Source organism: Mesocricetus auratus, unplaced genomic scaffold (genome assembly GCF_017639785.1).
Source record: "Mesocricetus auratus isolate SY011 unplaced genomic scaffold, BCM_Maur_2.0 Super-Scaffold_100014, whole genome shotgun sequence".
Classification (NCBI taxonomy): Eukaryota; Metazoa; Chordata; class Mammalia; order Rodentia; family Cricetidae; genus Mesocricetus; species Mesocricetus auratus.
The window spans coordinates 9,059,086-9,078,772 of NW_024429197.1; the positions used below are offsets into that span (position 1 = coordinate 9,059,086).

The 19,687-nt window shown below is 53.4% G+C and overlaps 1 protein-coding gene across 7 annotated transcripts; it reads left to right on the forward strand.

The window, feature by feature from the left end:
• The first annotated feature begins 3,406 nt into the window (after nt 1-3,406).
• Nucleotides 3,407-19,458, forward strand: Extl1 (exostosin like glycosyltransferase 1). Of its 7 annotated transcripts, XR_005881197.1 has the most exons (13): nt 3,409-5,001; nt 11,370-11,460; nt 11,658-11,765; nt 12,985-13,104; nt 13,692-13,824; nt 14,006-14,112; nt 15,486-15,575; nt 16,218-16,304; nt 16,594-16,754; nt 17,700-17,868; nt 18,024-18,253; nt 18,442-18,543; nt 18,891-18,950. XR_005881197.1 is itself a non-coding variant. In XM_013120205.3 (12 exons), exons 1-11 carry the CDS (start codon nt 4,244-4,246, stop codon nt 18,204-18,206), a joined length of 2,007 nt encoding a protein of 668 aa, XP_012975659.1. In that variant the 5' UTR covers nt 3,409-4,243; the 3' UTR covers nt 18,207-18,253; nt 18,442-19,458. The 7 variants fall into 7 exon arrangements, 5 of the variants coding, with proteins under 5 accessions (XP_012975661.1, XP_012975659.1, XP_040612317.1 ...); XR_001197049.3 differs by having other exon boundaries at nt 18,024-18,543; XM_013120205.3 differs by having other exon boundaries at nt 18,442-19,458.
• The last annotated feature ends 229 nt before the right edge of the window (nt 19,459-19,687 follow it).

Below are 19,687 nucleotides of genomic sequence, written 5' to 3' on the forward strand. Positions count from 1 at the left end.
CCTGGCCCACAGGATGACGCTCACTAAATAACTGGAGTGGGGAGGTGACCGTTCCCCTTACAGGTTCACAGTCACAGTGATTTTTCTCAAACACGTTTGGAAGCTGGGATTATGTCTCAATTGGTAGTGTGCTTGTGTGGCACGCATGAGACCCTGGGTTAGTTGTGACACCACATAAGGCAGGTGCGGTGGTGCATGTCTGTAATCCCAGCACTCAGGAGGTCAAGGCAAGAGGAGCAGAAATTCAAGGTCATTCTTGACTGCATAGTTGCAAAGTAACTGGGAGGTAGCTCAGTGGGAGAGTAGTCACCTCACTGATGGAAGTCCCAAGGTTCATTCCAGTGCAGCCCAAACAAAGCAAAACAAAATGGAAAACAGCATGGCTTCCTTTTCAGTCTTAAGGTCAAAGTCACTCCTCAGAGAGCTTCTCTGCTCCTGGGTCCATCAGCCCCTCTGTAGGCTGCCAGGTCCCCTCCCCACCCAAATACTGGTATCTCCTCTAACAGCAGGGGCTGGAAGAGGGTCCATCTCACTGAGCAGATTGCCTTGTTTAGTAGTTAAAGGATTGCATAGTGGAGCTGGAAAGAAGGCTCGGCCACAAGAGCGCCTGTTCCTGCAGATGCCCCAGATCTGGTTCCCAGAACCCACTTGGCAGTTTAGAGTTATTTGTAACTCCAGTTTCTGTGAATCTGATGCCCTCTTCCGGCCCCCACAGGCACCAGGCATGCACATGGTTTATATTTATACATGTAGACAAACACTAATACATACCAAATAAAAATAAATATTGTTATTTTGCTTAAGATTAGAAATAGAAGTTAGAAGGTGAAACACGAGCGTGAGCCCGGAACCAGGACCGACGCGACAGACGGAGCACAAGCCACAGAGAGCACATTAATCATAGTTTATTATAGCGGCGGGAGAGCAAGAGGGGGGAGGAGAGAAGAACGTGGAGAGAGAGAAGAACGTGGAGAGAGAAGAGAGTGGAGAGAAGAAAAAGAGTAAGAGAACGTAAGTGGCCGGGCGTTGGTGGCACACGCCTTTAATCCCAGCACTTGGGAGGCAGAGACAGGTGGATCTCTGTGAGTTCGATGCCAGCCTGGTCTACAAAAGCGAGTTCCAGGACAGCTTCCAAGACAATACAGAGAAACCCTGTCTCGAAAAACCAAAAAAAAAAAAAAAAAAAAAAAAAAAAAGAGAGAGAGAGAGAGAGAGAACGTAAGTGGCCAGGGGTCTGTCTTTTAAAGGGGTCCTTTGCACCTGCCTGCAGACAGGGTCTCATGGAACTCTGGGCTGACCAGAGAACTGCCTGAGTGCATTCTGCCAGGTAACAGAGCAGGCCAGCATAATGCCTGAGCCTTTCAAATATAATTTTAAAAAGGGGGTGGGGCCTGGGGTTGGTGGCTCATGCCTTTAATCCCAGCACCCTGGGAGGTACAGGCAGGTGAATCTCTGTGAGTTCAAGGCTAGCCTGGCTTACAGCGCAAGTTCCAGGACAGCCTCCAAAGCAATATAGAGAAAACCCTGTCTCGAAAAAACAAAAAAACAAAAAAAGGGGGGTTGCTGAGTGGTAGTGGTGCACACTTTTAATCCCAGCATTCAGGAGGCAGGGGCAGGTGGATCTCTGTGAGTTCAAAGCCAGCCTGGGCTACACAGAGAAACTCTGTCATACACACACACACACACACACACACTTACACACACACACACACACACACATACACACACACACACACACACAAAACAACCAGCCAAACCAAACCAAACAAAAAAGGAATGGCTGGGAATCATGACAGATACCTTTAATCCCAGCATTTGGGAGGCAGAGGCAAGCAAATCTTTGCAAGTTAAAGGCTAGCCTGGCATACACAGTGAGTTCTAGGACATCCAGAGCTACATAGAAAATAAAAGAATAAAAGAAAAGTGGAAGATATGGCTCAGAACCTGGCTAAGCCATGGAAACGCAGGCAAGGTCACTCAAGTTCCCTGAACCTCAACTTTTGAGTCTGTAAAATGGGGATAATAATTGTATCTCTCTTCCAGTCATTCTCAACATGCTCAGGACATAGTCACTTACCCTGTTACCCATACTTAGTGCCTCCTGGGGAACCTGGTCCAAGCTAGTGCTGCTAAGGATCTGTAGGATGAATAAATATGGATGGAGAGAGACAGAGAAAAGAGGAGAGAAGGAGAAATGGCAAAGGACCTGGAGGAAGGTTCTGGCTTAGACTGAGGACCGTGAGGGAGCTTCCTGCAGGAAGGGAACCTTCCCCCAATTCCAGGCAGAGGAGGAAGTCAGCCTGGTTAGATGGCAGTAGCATCTGTGTGAAAAGGCCTGGTGCCTCACTGAGTGGCCAACCTCTGAGTGCCAAGAGGCCACTTTCCCTTGACTCAGTTTTCAGGATGCTCCTGGACACATGACTGTGCCCTGTCCTCAGGCCAGCTGCTCACTGAGGAGACAATGGTCACTCAGTGGCTCCCCTATCAAGTCAGCAGCCCTCCCAGATCAGGGAAGAGTTCTTCCTTGTGGACAGAACCTCCCCACAACCAGTGGCTCTTCTAGGACCTACCTTGGCGGTCCTCCAAGGAGGACGCATTAACTCATTCTATAGATGCAGGTGGCCACCATCCAGTGGTCATCGGGACAAGCAGAAACCCCATCAGGCTCCGGCTTCAAATCATCTCCTGGACACTTCTAGCTGGGTCACATCAGGGAGAGTCTATCCTCTCTCTGAGCTTCACTTTTTTCAACAGTTAAAAAAAAAAACGGCAAGAGGGCTGGTGGTGTAATTCAATGGTAGATCACTTGTCTAGCAATACAAAGCCCTGGGTTCCATTCTCAGCGCCACAAAAATAAATGTAAAATTATTATTATTTTTAACAACAACAACAATAATAAAAGGGAGTCGGGAGGTGGTGGCACACACCTTTAATCTCAGCACTAGGGAGACAGAGACAGAGTAGGCCAGCCAGGTCTACTGAGCAAGTTCCAGGACAGCCTCCAAAGCTACAGAGAGACCCCGTCTCGAAAAATCAAAATACTGCTACTAATAATAATAATAGGGGAAAATGACAGATAAATGTGTACTTTGGATCACTGGTAAAGACAGGCTGTCAGTAAACGGTCACAAGTGAAGTGTGGTACCCTCCTGGCCATTATTAGTCTTCCAGAGCCTGGCGTGATGGTGCATTGCTGGAATTCCGGCATTTGGAGGATCAGAAACTCAAGAATCCTGACTGCAAGGTGAGTTTAAATCAACCTGGGCTACTGGAGACCCAGTCTCAAAATGAAACAAGACAGCACCCCAGGAAGGGAGACTGCAAGGAGTTAAGTGGAGACCCTGCCTCCTAGCCAGGAGCCAATCAGCGATGGTGGGGGCGGAGCCAGGCTGCTGCTAGGAAAGCGATCTGGACCGACCAGATGCTTTCTGGCGTGGGACCTGGAGCTACCAGCAGCGCTCGTGGGACAGGAGCGGGATCGCAGCGTAGGTCTTGGCCTCTGCCCTGTGACAGCTCCGGACCGGAGGGTGCAGGCGAGCTGCCAGGGTTAGGGGCCATAGCAGAGGGGAAGAAGAACAGGACCTCAGATCCTCTCATCACCCAGGCAGCAGGCATGGGCTGCACCTAGATTCTAACTTCAGCTGGCCCTGGTGGCCCACATGGGCATAAGGTCTATTTTTAGCTCTGCCACAGAAGCCCAGCCACCAGGCGACAGGGGTAACCAGGGTTTCTCAAAGGCTGTTGGGGCAGAGGCACGAGTGGGAGAGACCAGCCTTCTTGCTTCCTTCCACATCATCCTTGGCCACTCCCCAGCCACCCCCAGGAGCCCAGACTAGTTCTCCGTGGTCTGGCAGACAGCCTGACTCTGGGTCAAGGGCAAGGTCAGTGGGTGCAGCCACGAGGGCAGATGGGCACGGTCCTGTGGTCTGGGCAAGGGTTGCATCAGTCCAGGCAGTGGTCCAGGGCAGAGGCCCCTGATGAGGGGGCAAAGAGTGGCTAGGCTGTGGGATGCTCAGAAAGCCAGGGCCGCCCACAAGGCCAGTCCCACAGGTGGCCAACAGCACTGTTTGGACTTAGGCAGGGAGCCTGCCTTCAATGGGTCTCAGTCTCCCCTTCCACGCAGCGAGAGTGCCGGACCAGAGCGCTGACTCTCAGATCCTTTCTCCTGCTCTGGGGTCCCCCACCTTCCCTGTTTGCTACGGAGGTTCCTAACGTCCTTCTAGCCCCGCCTGTGGGTGGCCACATGCCCCTGTGGAGAACAAAGTCCTTTTGGCTGGCTCTGTCAGTTTCCTGGCTCCTCCTCATTCTCCTGGGAGTCTTCCCCCTTCGCCTGGCAGTGCCACCGGGCCCTCCACCAGGGCGCTCCCGAGGCTGGCCCCACTGGCTAGATGCTGCCTTCCTACAGAGTTTCTCCCAGTCTGAGACACTCCCAGAAGATGCTACACAGCTTCCTCGAGCTCCCCAGGGGAGCAGCTGCACCTGGGGAGCCTGCTTTGACACCTCCAAATGTAAGGGAAATGTCCTCAAGATCTTCGCGCACTCCCCTGCTGGTACAACCACTGAGGCTCACCGCAGGATCCTGGACTCCTTGGAAGGCTCCCGATACTATGCACTTAGCCCAGCAGAAGCTTGCCTCCATCTCTTCCTCCCCAGCCAGGACCAGACATGCGGGCCCCTGCCTCCTCACTGGAATGGAGGCCGGAACCATCTGGTCCTCAGTCTGTACCCAGCCCCCTGCACCAGGCTGGGACAGGCGATGGTAGCTGAGGCTACCCCCTCCTTGGACATCTTCCGACCAGGTTTTGATATAGCGCTCCCATATCTTCCTGAAGCTCACCCATTGCAAGGTGGAGCTCCTGGGCAGTTGCAGCAGCACAGTCCCCGGCCCGGCGCCACCTTACTGGCCGTGGCAGAGGAGAAGGGCAGGTGGCGAACCACGGACACCCATGCCTCAACCTGCCCTTGGGGCAAGCACTGTGAGCAAGACCCTGGACCCCATCAGTAAGTAAACCTACCCGTGGGGAGTCGAAGGGAGGGGGCTGCCTTAGGAGCAAGTCCAGAGGATGGAGTAAAGATGGAGAGTGAGGTCCTGTCCGGGGAGCTAGTCCTGACAGACAGTCTCAGCAGCAGTGGGCGAGATAGGGTTAAGAGGAATCCCACCAAGATGATTTGCCTCAAAGGGTGCAAAAGGCAGTTTTTAGAATTCTCCCTTGGGGATCGTAGAAACATAACATGGCTCACTCCTACTCCCCCCTCCCCATTCCTGTTACCCTGGTCCCTCCTACTCTTAACATTTTATGTAACAGACATTTGTAAATCACTCCGGTATAAGCACTTCCATAAACAATGGCTGGGGGGGTGCGAGAGGAGGGCAGATCAGTCATACAGTGTTTGCCTGTGAAACATAAAGACAGGAGTTCAAGCCCCACCACACGCCCACCTGATGTAAAAGCCCAGTGCTGAGGAGGGAGGAAGATCCCTGGAGATCCTGGCAGCCAGCATAGCTGAATGAGTGAGTTTCCGGCTTAGTAAGAGACTCTGCCTTAAAAATAAAGTAGTGATGGCTCGGTGGGCAAAGGAGCTTGTCACCAAGCCTGATGACCTGAGTTTGGTCCTGAGACCACAGCTAGAGAGAGGTAACAGACTCCTGGGAATTGTCTTCTAACGTCCACACACTCTCCAAGACACATAGGCACCCATACACACAGATAAAAACATAAGTGTAAAAAAGAAAATAAAGCGGGCCGGGCGTTGGTGGCGCACGCCTTTAATCCCAGCACTCGGGAGGCAGAGGCAGGCGGATCTCTGCGAGTTCGAGGACAGCCTGGTCTACAGAGTGAGTTCCAGGACAGCATCCAAAGCCACAGAGAAACCCTGTCTCGAAAAACCAAAAAAAAAAAAAAAAAGAAAAAAAGAAAATAAAGTGGAGAGTGACTGAACCTCTGGCCTACACACACACATACAATATATATATATATATATATATAATAAAATACTTCTAACTGCTATCAGTAAAGAACCTGTATTCTAAAGATGATATAGGTTAGGTAACTTACCTATGGCCACCCGGCCAGAGTGACCACAGCCAGTATTTTTGTTTTGTTTTGGTTTGGTTTTGGTTTTTTCAAGACAGGGTTTCTCTGTGTAGTTTTGGAGGCTGTCCTGGCACTCGCTTTGTAGACCAGGCTGGCCTCGAACTCACAGAGATCCGCCTGCCTCTGCCTCCCGAGTGCTGGGATTAAAGGCGTGTGCCACCAACGCCCGGCCACAGCCAGTATTTTAATCCAGAACTATCTGTCTCTAAAACCTTCAGTATGACAGTTCTGTGTTTTAAGCAAGAGTTATGATCAATCCTGCAAAGGCCTCAGGGGAGCCACAGAGACTGGTAACCGGTCCCAGCTGGAAACTGCTCTTGTGTCTAATTTTGGAGATTAATCTCTCAAGGAAATAACAGCCTTTGATTTTAGAAAGATGACTTAGGGCAGATGCAAAGAACTTCCTTCCAGAATGAATGCCTGCGTAGACATGAGGGCATGGAGAGCTTGTATAGAAACAGCCCTCCACCTGTGCTGGTCAGCTGGGCACACTTTCTAAGTGACCTAAGCCTGTCCCTCCTAATTTCTGAACCCTTATGTCTCCAGAAGGCCACCAACACCAACTTCTAAGGTTGCCCAGGTGGTGGGGCCCAGGGCTCCCTCTCTATCACCCCAGGGCAGACCTGAGCTTCTAGCCCTCTGGTGTCTCTCTTTTGCCCCTTCCTGGGCCCCCTCCCTCCCCGCAGCTGGGCTATTCTGAGCTCAGTTTCCCCCAGGACTCTTTTCCCTGGCCAGGCTCCATTTCTACTTGAGGCTCTGGGCTTGAAGAGAGCCAAATCCTGACCCTCCTGGAGGCGCTTGAAAGACCTCCCAGGAGCCTGCCCTGTCATTCCCACAGGCAGCCCTCAGGCCCAGAGCCTCATGGAACTCTCCTGTGGTGACAAGGCTCCCAGTGTCGTGGTACCTTCCCCTCTCTTTTCCCACTGTGCTCTCCTGACTCTTGGGGCAAACTTTAGTTATTACCATGTGTCTGAAGGAAAACCGTTCTGGTGTAGCATAGGTCACCTGTTGATACCTGTGTAGTAGTTGTTTTCTTTTTGCCCTGGCCTGCTTGGGAGGCTCAGGGTAAACCCTGCTGACCTTGAGCACACAATAATTCTGCTGCCTTTCCTCCCGAGTGTGGGGCTGTGTCTTGCAGGTGTGTGGCACTCCATCCTGCTCCGGGCAGCATTTCCCATGATGAGTTTATTCCCGAGATCTGTATGTGGCAGTCCTTCATTGTCCTCAGTTTCTCAGAAGTCCCTGGCAGCTGCCTAGGCCAGACAGCGTACGAACAGAGAGAGGGAGGCCAACCCCAGAAGACAGCCTGAATAACAAGCACTGGCCAGAGAAGGGCACTCCAGTCCCTGCCACTGTCCCACATTCCCTGGCTGGCAGGCACGCAGTGGCGGTGGAGGCTGCCCAGGGGACCGTGCTGTACCTGCCTTCCTCCATTGTTGGTGAATCTCCCAGCATCCTCCACAGGAGGTGTCCGTCCCCACCTCAGGGCCCAGGAAACACTGGAGTTGTGTGTGGGGAGTGTCAGGGGCCCTCTGCTGCCCAGGCCCCTCCACTTTTCTGGTCAAGCACTCCACGGGGTTGGAATTCAGAACTCTCCTTCCTGCCCACATCAGTCAGTGTTTTTCCATGTTGCTTGAATGGTCTCCTGTTGCCTTGTAATAAGGGCCCGCCCACTGAAATCGTAATGTCTTTATTTTTATGAATAGGTGATTCATTCACAGTATGAAGAATTCCAGTGGTACAAAGGGGTACACATTCAAAAGTCCCCCTCCCGCCTGGCTCGACCACTCGGGTTTCCTTTCTGGAGCCGAGCGCTGGTTCCATCATCTTGTGTGTCTTTCTTTTCTGGGCAGCTCTGTACACCCAGGGCATATGCGGGTATCCCGTATACCACTTCTTCTGTCGGTTGCTTGGGTTTTCTGAGTCAGGATCTCCTATAGCCCAGGCTAGCTTTCAACTCACTGTGTGGATGAAGACAGTTTTGAATGCTTTATCTTCCTGCTTCTGCCACTCAGGTACTGAGATTACAGATGTGTGTCATCATGCCTGGCCTCTTCTCCATTTCTAAAATTCTGTACATGCCTGTGATGTACATACATGTGTGCTAGCTCACATGTATGTGGTCACACATGTGTAGGGGTACATGCACATGTGTGTGCACAAACATGGAGACCTAGAGTTGATGGCTGTCTTCCCCGATTGTTCCCTGCCTTATACATTGAGACAGGGTCCCTCTCTTGAACCCAGAGCTTGCCAATTCACCTAGTCTAGCTAGCCAGATTGCTCACAGGGTCCCATCTCCATATACCTCATGTTGACATTACAAATGGACTGCCATGTCTACTTAGCATTTCACTGGATGTTGGGGAATCTAAAGTCTGGTCTCTTAAAAATATTGTTTATTTATTGTTTCACGTGTATGTGTGTGCTTGTATGCATTTATATGTACCATATGTACAAAGATACTTTAAGAAACCAGAAAAGGTCAGGCAGTGGTGGTGAACACCTTAGTCCCAGCACTCAGGAGGATGTGGATCTCTATGATTTCAGGGCAGCCTGGTCTATAGATTAAGTTCCAGGATAGCTAGGGCTACACAGTGAGACCCTGCCTCAAAAAATAACAACAACAAACAAACCAAGAGAGAGACAAGAGAGCAGAAGAGGGCATCAGATCCCCTGGAACTGGAGGAACTAGTGTTACAGATGGCTGTGAGCTGTCATGTGGGTGCTGAGAACCAAACCCGGGTCCTTTGCAAGAGCAAGGCGTGCCCTTAACTGCTGAGCCAATTCTCCAGCCTCCAGCCTGAGGTCTCTGTGAGGCATTTTACATGTTAAGCCGTATTTCCACCCCCTCCCCATCAAAAAAATTTACTTGGTTGTCCATCTTTACATGGGTTCCAGGAGTCAAACTCTTCACCCATCTTCCCATTTTTAAATTTTTTTTCTGTTTTGTTTTTCAAGACAGGGTTTCTCTGGGTAACAGCCCTAGCTATCCTGGGACTCCCTCTGTAGACCAGGCTGGCCTGGAGCTCACATAGATCCTCCTGCCTCTGCCTCCTGAGTGCTGGGACTAAAGGTGTGTGCCACCACCGTCTGGCCGATCTTTTAATGTAAATTGAGCAGATATTTCCTTACCCTGCTCCCACCCCGTGGATGGCGTGTGTAGCCCAGGGACACTTTGTGAAACACACAACAACAGCTTCAAAAGAGAAGTGTGAATGTTGAGGTGAAGGAAAAATTTTCCATATACAACATTACCTTTTTATATACCAACCCAGTGTTTACATATAGTTTGAATATTTTCCTCATGGTAGGAGTGACTGCAAAGGCCTAGGACCCATGGAAGTCACAATATGGCTGTGTCATGGCCAGGCTCTGGTAAACCCCACGGCTGTGGGCAGAGCCGTGCCGTTCATCATGGGCTCTGAAGTCCTAGGCCGTGGTGCATACCGTAAACCGTAGAGCATCCTCAGACTTCCTGGTGGTCAGCACACAGAGACGCGAGTCCCCTCTCTTGTCCTGCTCACCCAGCCTCTGCCTCCACACACTGGGAATGCACCATCTCCAGGGACCCCCTCCTCATAACCCTCAGCACCCTCCACCCCTGCCCTCCACTAACTCAAGCATATCAGGGCGGCAGGCGATCAGTGGCACAGTGTAAGGCGGAGGGAGGCTATGGAGCAGTGATTCTCAAGCTGTGACCATCGGAAACACAGGTGTTTACATTATGATTCTCAACAGCAGCAGCATTATAGCTAGTGAGCTAGCAATGGAAATATTTTAATGCTTGGGGATCACCCCAACATGAGGAACTGTATTAGAGGGCGGCAGCGTGGGAAGGTTGAGATCCACTGCTCCAGAGCCTGCTCTACTTGGGAACGAGGCATGGCTTTGGGGCCCCCTCGCCTGTCAGAGAGGACAGCAGAGCAGTGCTTTCCACCTTGGAACTGCTGTGAGAGAGTCCCCGCGCATGGAGAGCACTTAGAACTGTGCCGGGAGGGGTTGGCTGAGACACCAAGGAGGGCTTCCTGGAAAAGGCGACACCTAGCCAGATCTTTGCTGCAGAGCAGCAGCTCCGCATGTGAGGCAGTGAGGGCACTCAGGATGAAGGGGCTGGGTGTGCAGAGGCACAGAGGTAAGATGGAGAGGAGCTAGAAGCCAAGAGGGACAGTCAGTGCAGGGAGCCCCCTTTTCTCTCTGTGAGTTCCTTTCAGTCCCATACAGCTTACTGGGGGGAGCTGGGCCTGCCTGGCCAGTGTTATGGCTTTTATTGTGATAAGGGGGTGATGTTCGTTCTGTGGCTCCTTCCAGAGGCTCCTGGTACACACCTGAACATACCCCTCATGATGGTTGACATTACCAGGGATTGAAACTGGCACACTTAGTTCTCACCACAGCCCAGTCCCTCTCCTGGAGACTCAGTTTCTCTCACTGGTCAGAGGTGCTCATACCAAAGCTTTCGGGTGCTGCTGGAGACCGGGCTCAGCACAGAGAGCCGCTGAGGAGGCTCTTGGTGCCCCCTGTCAAGCACCTCACTGAGCACGGTGTACACCCATAGGGTCTCCTCTGACTTTTTCTTCTCCAGCTGTTGTCAGCATTGGTTCCCTGGGCTGGCAATCCCAGAGAGGCTGTGGCTCTGGACTCCCTCAGACTCACTGGCACAACCTGATCAAGGCTCTGGGGGTGGGGGAGGAGGAGGGGAAACAGAGGAAGCCTGTCCTCCAAGACAGGCCTGTGGGCAAGAGCTTCCTGAGTGGTTCCAGGCTGGAGGCCCAGCCCACCTCAGTACAGAGAATCCTTTCATGGCTAGGCCACCAGTGCAGGAGGGCTGAGTCCATGGGGGTCACTCAGGTGACAGGGATGGCTGGGTGTGGGGGTCACTCAGGTGACGGGGAGGGCTGGGTGTGGGGGTCACTCAGGCCATGGGGAGGGCTGGGTGTGGGGTCACTCAGGTGACGGGGAGGGCTGGGCCAGAGCAGAAGAGAAAGGAAGGACATAAGATCAGGCACCTCCCATTTTGTAAGTGAGGGAACTGAGGTACAAGGAAGAGGCCACAAGGGCACACAGGGTTTCTGAATCCCCACAGAAAGTGAGCAGAGAGGCCAGGGTGCTGGTCCTGGTTACTTTACTGTCAGGGGTGGTGATGCGTCTGGGGACTTGGTGGGAGCCAACATCTTGTGACTATGGGAGGGTCACTGCAAGGTCACTGTGGCCCCAAGCACAATGAGGGACGGTGTCCCAGACTGTGTCCAGAGATCTTCCTGTTCCGTTCAGGACCCACCCAGGAGAAACCCTACCCAACGCCACCTTCTGCCTCATTCCTGGCCACCGATCTGCCGCCTCCTGCTTCCTCCAAGCCCTTCAGGTACACCCCAACCCCAGCACCCCAGCCTGCGCCTCCACCCTTGAGCTAGCGGGAGTGCTGGGCACATAGGAAGTGGGTTCCCCGCCCCCAAAATACTCTCCTCCTTATCCTTCCCCAGGGCTGCTACCTTGGACTGGGGTGGTGGTGAGTGTGTGCAGGGCGGGGCTGGGCTCCCCAGTGACTGCCCTGCCCCCCAGGCCGGCTGTATCCCTGTGCTCCTCAGCCCACGCTGGGAGCTGCCTTTCTCTGAAGTCATCGACTGGACCAAGGCAGTCATCATTGCTGATGAGAGGCTCCCGTTACAGGTAGCTCAGGGTCCCATGGTGGTGGGGGCACTTCAGGGGGACCCCAGCAACTTGGCCCTCTTCTAATAGGCTTTCCCATCCCCGTTGCCTCCCTCTGGGGCTCCCATAGACACAGATGAAGGTGGAGACTCTGGAGGGCACCGAGAGCAAGTTCTGAGCCACTATGAGCCTCAGTTTCCTCATCTCTACAATGGGATAAGTTAGATCAGGTGATCTTTGGGGACCAGCTGAAAGAAAATGAGTAACAACCTGTGTCTTTTCCATCTGATGAAACTGATTTTGTCTGGGTCTGAAGAACACATGAGAGCGCGCGTGTGTGTGCGCGCACACACACAAACACACACGAGCACTACCATTTATTCACTGAGTCTCCACATTACCTAAGCACTAAACAGTCATTTTCTATTTGAGTCTTTACAACCACATGAGGGAGGTGTTTAATGCACCCATTCCACAGATGGGGAAATTGAGACTGGAGGTGTTGTGACAGTTTGCGTCTCCGTGTCTCCCCCTCTCCAGTTGGGTATTTTGGGTAGGGTCCCATGTAGCCCATGCTGGCCTCAAACGGCCTATGCAGCCTAGAATTATCTGTTTTTAAAGATTTACTTAGTATATATGCAGTGTTCTGTCTGCATGTATCCCTGGAGGCCAGAAGAGGGCACCAGATCTCATTACAGGTGGTTGTGAGCCACCATGTGTTTGCTGGGATTTGAACCCAGGACCTCTGGAATAGGCAGCCAGTGCTCTTAACCTCTGAGCCATCTCTCCATCTACCCCCCCCCCCAACATACCCCGATCTTGAACTTCTGGCCCTCCTGCCTCCTCCAGCTCCTGGGATTGCAGGCATGTGCCCATGGTGACAGCTTGCCTCAGGCCTTGCCCATGCTCTGCAGGCAGTTTGTCGACTGAGTCCGTGTCCCCTCCCCCGCCCCAGCCACTCCTGCCTTTTTTTTTTTCTTTCTCTGTTTTTTAAGCAGGGTCTCTTAGTCCAAGCTGGCCTTGAACTCAAGACCCCCTGCCTCCACCTCCTGGGCGCCAGGGCTTGCAGCCACCTCACCTAGCATTAAGTGTCACTTAAAACCAGCTCTGTGTGACCCTGAACACAGGGTGCAGGTGTCTGGAAGCTCCCTGTTCCCAGAGCTCTGACATCGACTTTCTCCTTCCCAGGGTCAGTCAGTGCCAGCCTCAGGCCTCCTCTTTTTCTCCCTCTGTCCTCCAGGTCCTGGCTGCCCTCCGTGACATGCTCCCTTCAAAGATTCTCTCCCTGCGCCAGCAGACCCAGTTTCTGTGGACAACTTACTTCTCCTCAGTGGAAAAGGTCATACACACCACACTGGAGGTGAGGGGGCTCATCCGGCGGCGCCCCGGACTCCCCTTCAGCCCTTCCCCTCTCCATCCTTCTCTTCCGGTGGTGGGGGTCCTCCCCTGGAGCTTCTGGGAAGACCGGGCTGTGGCTGGCGATCCTGGGCACACATCTGCCCCCAGTCTTGAGTTAGCCCATGTCTGCGGACGCCGCCGAGGCCCGGGATTCCAAGCATGGGCTCACTCTACCCGATGGCAGAAGCAGTCTGGAGTGCTTTCGGGAAAGAGTCAGGCTCACTCAGAATTTTGAGTCCTGAAAGGATGGTATGACCCCACACTTGTGTCTGTGGGAGCGAGGAAAGGAGGGAAGGCTGTGTCACCATCTGTCACCGATCCATTCCTGCTGCAGAACTAGGCTGCTCTGGCTCCTAGCTTCTCCGCTCTTCTGCGCTGGACAGAAAGGTGTGGCCTAAGGGCCCTTGGTAGAGTTAGCTCCTCCCATCCCACCACTCCTCAGGCCCCGCCTCTTTCAGGTCTGCCCCTCCTCCGGCCCTACCCACAACCTGCTGCCTGAACCCCACTCGGCTAGCCCACCCCTCAGCACAACCGCCGCCTCTTTCACAGATCGTTCAGGACCGGATCTGGGGTACATCCGCTCACTCCTCACTGATGTGGAATAGCCCCCCGGGGGCACTCCTGGCTCTCCCATCTTTTTCCACTAGCTTGAAGGATTTCCCCTTCTATCACCTGCAACAGGGTATGTCCTGGGGGTGGGTCACCTTGAGGTGACCTTGGCTCTCCCCAGATTTGCTCCAGCTCCATCTGTAGATACTCTCAGACTCTAACATCTCGCCTGGTTCTTTGGGGTTCCCGACTTGGGTCACTCTCCAAGGGGATCCACCTCCTCCCTAACTAATTGCCTGTGTCTCCTTTCCCAGGCTCCAGCCCGGAGAGCAGTTTCAGCGCCCTGATCTGGGTGGGGGTCTCCGGCGAGCCCCTGCTGAAGCTTATCCAGGTGGTGGCAGGTTCCCGGTACTGTGCCCAGGTGGGCCCCTCCCCCAGCTGGAGCCCTGGGGCGCAGGGTGAACGAAAGGAACCGAGCAGGGCCCCAGATGACCACATATCTGAGGGGGGAGGCACAGGAGGGATTTCCAAAGGTTCTTGCTGACTTTTAAGTCTCAGTGGTCTTGTTCTTTTCTTGAACTCCGTCAGAATCGGTGAAGCCCCTGGAAGACCTGGTGCTTCTTGGTGTGGCTGGAAGGAAGGATTCATTCATTCTCTCACCTTGAGACCAGACTGCTGCATGGGTTGCCAGGTGTGGCGGCTCATGCCTATGATCCCAGCACTTGAGTCAGAGGGGATGCTGAGAGTTGGGGGTTAGGCTAGGCTAGCCCATGCTACCCAGTGAGTATAAAGCCAGCTAAGATTATGTAACAAGATCCTGTCTAGAAAGCCATAAAAACAAACAAACAAACAAACCAAGCAGGGCTGGAGAAATGGCTTATTGGTTAAGGGCACGTGTTCTCTCAGAGAGCCCAGGTTCAGCTCCCAACACCGACATGATGGCTCACAACCATTGGTGACTTAGATTCCAGGGGATCTGGTGTCCCTTCTGACCTCCATAGGCACCAGGCGGGCAGGCACTTGGCACACAGACATGCAGGCAGACCCTTCATGCACATAAAATAACAAAGCAATCTAACAACAGCAAAAAGCCACCAAAGAATGCAGGCTGATTCTCAGACGAAGCAGGTGGCTAGGCTGGGGTGCGGAGGGGGCTCTGCAGATCGGCACTGAGCAGGCAATGACTGCAAGCCTTAGACAGAAGATGGGGGTGGCCTGTGAAGAGTGACACACGACTTTAACCACAGCACTCGGGAGGCAGAGGCAGACTGGTCTACATAGCGAGTTCCAAGACAGCCAGGACTACACAGGAAGAGACCCTGTCTTGGGTGGCCACACTCATTTTTTTTTGACAGTTTTATTTTATTTTTCCAGACAGAGTTTCTCTGTAGTTTTGGAGCCTGTCCTGGAACTCTCTCTGTAGAGCAAGATAGCTTCAAACTCACAGAGATCCTCCTGTCTCTGCCTCCTGAGTGCTGGGATTAAAGGCGTGTGCCACCACTGCCCGGCAACAGTTTTACGATTTAGCCTTGGTTAACCCTGACTAGACTCAAAGATCTGCTTCCTCCTGCCTCCTAAATGCTGGAATTAAAGGCATTCACCACCATCCCTGTCTCAACCAGAATTCTTGCCTTCCAGAAGGCCAGAGGCAAGACTCAAGATGGCAATGAAGGGACATGCCCCTCTCGTGTGCATAAGTAGCTGCTCTCTGCTCCATCCACCCTGAGAGAGACCATCCCAGGACTCGCCTTCAATCCCAGTCCCAGATTTCAGACACGCCCCCTTTCTTCCTAGATCCTGATCCTCTGGAGCAGTGAGAAGCCACCCCCTGACAGGTGGCCGGAGACAACGGTGCCCTTGACAGTCATTGAGGGGCGCAGGAAGGTGAAGGGGGAGGACTCTTGCTGGGGACCAGGGAGGACTAACACGGGATGTTTTGAACCGAGCTGGGCTTCTATACTGGTCTGATGGAATCAGGCCATAGGTTCTAGCTGGACATCTAGTTGGAACGATGCTCTTACACTAAAGCAGGTTCCAGCGGTACACACTTGCCTGCGATGTCGTGCAGGGTTCTGGGTTCCATTTCCAGCCCTGGGAAATACACTTCTAGAGCACTGAGGTTCCTGTAATATGGGAGGCAAGAGACTGCATGGATGTCTCATGGGCTCGTGGAGAAATGCAACAGAGAGCAGCACCATAGGCTGGAAAGAGAGGGAGCTGAGGCCCTGCACACTAGGCAGAGACACTTTTATCTCCCCATGTCTGAACCTTTCAAATAGTTGACCCAGGATTGATAAGAGCATCTGATGTGATAGCAGAGGGAACCCTAGATGCTGGACTAAAGGGGATGCTAGACTAAAGGGCCCTTGGAGACGAAGGGGAAACTGCAATCTAGGCTTGTGGGCAGGCTTCTGTGTTCCTGGCTCCCTCCTCTATGCCCTATCTGAAGGGCTCATTCTTACTGGGCGGGGTTAGTGGGTGCTTCTCATGGCCGAGTCACCCTCAGCTTGCTCTGTCCCACCACAGGCCAGTGACCGATTCTTCCCGTACAGCGACATCAGCACCAATGCCATCCTTAGCCTTGATGCCCACAGCAGTCTTTCTACCAGTGAGGTGAGGGGGGCCCACAAGATTCCAGTGTGGTGGGGGCGGGCCCAAAGGCACCGGAACTTCCTCAGGCTCCCAAGCCCTGAGATCCAGCCCTTTGCTCCGATCTGGACAAGGTCCCATAAGTTTCCCAGAAACACTCATGTTAAACTTCTGTAAAACTCCAAGCCATGGCTCCCAGCCCCGTCCCCTAAGCCCTGCCCCAACGCCTCAGGCAGACAGGCCTCCCCACCATATGCTATAAGGATGTTGGTCTGAAAGTTCCTCCTCATAGCTCACTTAAATCCCTCTGCAGGTGGACTTTGCCTTTGTGGTGTGGCAGAGCTTTCCCGAGAGGATGGTGGGCTTTCTGACACGGAACCACTTCTGGGATGAGGCCAGCGGCGCCTGGAGCTGCAGTGCTGAGGTAGCCAATGAATTCTCCATGGTCCTCACTACAGCCGCCTTCTACCACAGGTGCAAATATTGGCCCCGGCACAGGGAGAAAGGGCCACAGGCTCCAGTCCAGACCTACGAGTGGGTGGGTGGATTCCTGCTGTCTAGAGCCAGGGTTCGAGGCCTGGATAAACCTGTTCCCAGTGATGTGATCTTGGGGGTGTCCCCTTGCTTGTTTTTGAGCTGGGCTGGGAAGCTGGTGGGAGCACTTGTCTAGTCAAGCCCTGGGTTCCATCCTCAATACTGAGTAAAAGGGGGCATGATGGCCCACATCTGTAATAGCAGCGCTGGTTCAGTGCAAGCAGGGGGACCAGTTCAAGGTCCCACTCAGCTGGGGAATGAGTTTGAGGTCAGCCTGACCCCGAGACAGGACCCGTCTATGCAGCTCAAGCTGACCTCACTCATACAAGCTTCCCACTTTCCTGAGTGTCGTCTCCCATCCCCAAGCCTGGCTTCTGGGGCATCTTGATAGTGAGTCTTTAATCCATTTAACCCTCGCCCACGTATAGTGGGACTTTTCATAGATTTTCCGAGGGGCTCTGCATGGCGCACTCAGGACAGAGAAGGATAAGCCTCGCGTGTGCAGGGTGGGCCCAGCATGGACACAGCCTCCCTGGAGCTGGTCTTTGGGTAGCCATATTTGATGGTTTTGAACTCATCTACTACTTCCCCTGCCGCCAAGTCTAACTCTGTCAGAGGTCAGACTTGGGATCCCAGAAAGTGGGCCCCAAGGAGGGGTTGGAGGGATAGAGAATAACACAGCATTGCCCATGGCGATCAAAGCCACAGGGCACTTGGAGAACGGGTCAGCTCATGCCCAGGACAGGAGCTCCCTGTGAGAGGAGTTAGGGGATGGGGTACAGGTCTTGGAAAATGGCTTGAGGCCTGGGTCCAAGGAAGAATGGATCCTGTCTGCAACCTTTCCTGGTCTCGCCAGCTGCCTAAGGCTTGCCTTATACCTTACAGGTATTACCACACCCTCTTCACCTACTCCCTGCCTAAGGCCCTGAGGACCATGGCAGATGACACGCCCACCTGCGTGGACATCCTGATGAACTTCCTGGTAGCAACTGTCACTAAGCTGCCCCCTATCAAGGTGCCTTACGGCAGGCAGCTCCGCGAGGCTGTTCCCCTGGTGAGAGGACTCCGGGGACTGGGAAAGCACGGGTTAGGGGGTGAAAAAAAGAGGGCGGATTCTCGTTTACCGTCTACTCCAAATTTTTCTTGCTGCGGTAGGGGTAGGGTTCAGAAAAACACACTTCATGGATACGTTTCCCTCCCACCACTCAGGCCGCTGAGGGACCTGGACCCACGCCAGAGCTTCAGCCTCTGGCTCAGGACTGCTTCAGCAGGGTGGCAGCAGGGTTCGGCCACATGCCTCTAGTGGCCTCTCGAGTGCGTCTGGACCCGGTGCTGTTCAAAGACCCGGTGTCGGTGCAACGCAAGAAGTACCGCAGTCTAGAGAAGCCCTAGGTAAAGCGCGGCGCTGCCTGCTGGACGGGAGAGAACCGATCAAACTGGTAAAGTCACGTCCTGGTTGGCCAATCACGACAGGGTGCCCTGAAGGGCGGGATCTCCCCCTGGCTGTGGCGGGACTGCGTTTGGCACAGGCCAGAGCACAGACTGATCCTGAAATACCTTTCTCTGCATCTCTGCCCGATCCATTCGTGACCCGCATGCCCACTCACCTCCGTGGTGTGGTGCAAAGTCCTCGCACGACTCAACGCTGAGTGCTGGATTGTACCGCCGGCTCTAGGCCGGGCCTGGGAACTCGGGAGAGCGGATCCTACTCTCCTCTTTGGTCTGGCAGGTGCGTCGTAAATATTTGATCTATAGCTACAAGGCTACAAGAGTATATTACCTGGATGCCAGCGTGGCAGAACATGGGCAGTGTGCACGAGACAAAACTCCATCCCCTGCCGTGGAGTTCCTAGTTCACGAAGAAAGCAAACATCCGCAGACACAAAGGTTGCTAGGCTCAATCAAGGGTGAACACAGATGCCAGGAGTGGGAGATAACTGGAGATAGCCAGATTAGCACCACTGCACTACCAACATTGGCCACTAGAGGTCAGCTGTCGCACTGTTCTCCCATCAAAGGACTGGAGTTTAGCTTTGCTTTCTTGAAATTTCTTCCCCCTGTTTTTCGTTTTTCTAGACAGGGTTTCTCAGTGTAATCCTGACTATCCTGGAACTCATTCTGTAGACCAGACTGGCCTTGAACTCACAGAGATTCACCTGCTTCTGCTTTCCAGAGTGCTGGGATTAAAGGCATGCACCACCACCGCCTGACTTTCTTGGTTTTGTTTTGTTTTTTGTTTGTTTGTTTGTTTTTGTTTTGTCTTTTTGAGGATGGGCGTGAGCAAGTGAAACAAAGTCTGACTCTGTAGCCCAGACTTAACTGCCACAGCTTCCCCAAGTGTGACTTACAGGTGTGAGCCGCAATGGAGTTCAAGACTATGGATAAAAGGGCGGGTTGAGCGGAAGTAGAGGGCCCTGGTGTGGCAGCCTCCAGTTTGAAAACTCAGGAGGAATGGACAGAAACCCACCGTGGCCTGCACACTTGGGGCCTGGGCAGTTCGCAGGTGGCTGGTTGAGAGCGAGCTGTCCTCAGCGTCCTGTAGGTGAGAATGGAGTGGGGGGAAGGGACGCTGTTTTTCCTGGGTTCATCCACCTGGAACTGGAATTATCGCTTCCGAAATAAAGCACATGTCTTTGCCCACTCACACTCGGGCTATAAATACCCATACAGCAGCTGCAAGGTGTGGCGGGGCACTCAGGGTCAGCGGGGAGCGGGACTGGGGTGACTCCAGACAGTGGGGGTGGGGGTCTAACCCAGGTCCAAGGTATTGGGTGTTTTCCTCCTTTGACGGCTTGGGCCACTGTGGAAACTCCCATGACTGGGTTGCTGGCTAGAACAGTCTGTCCCTTGAGGCTTCTCACCCCCTTGCTCCA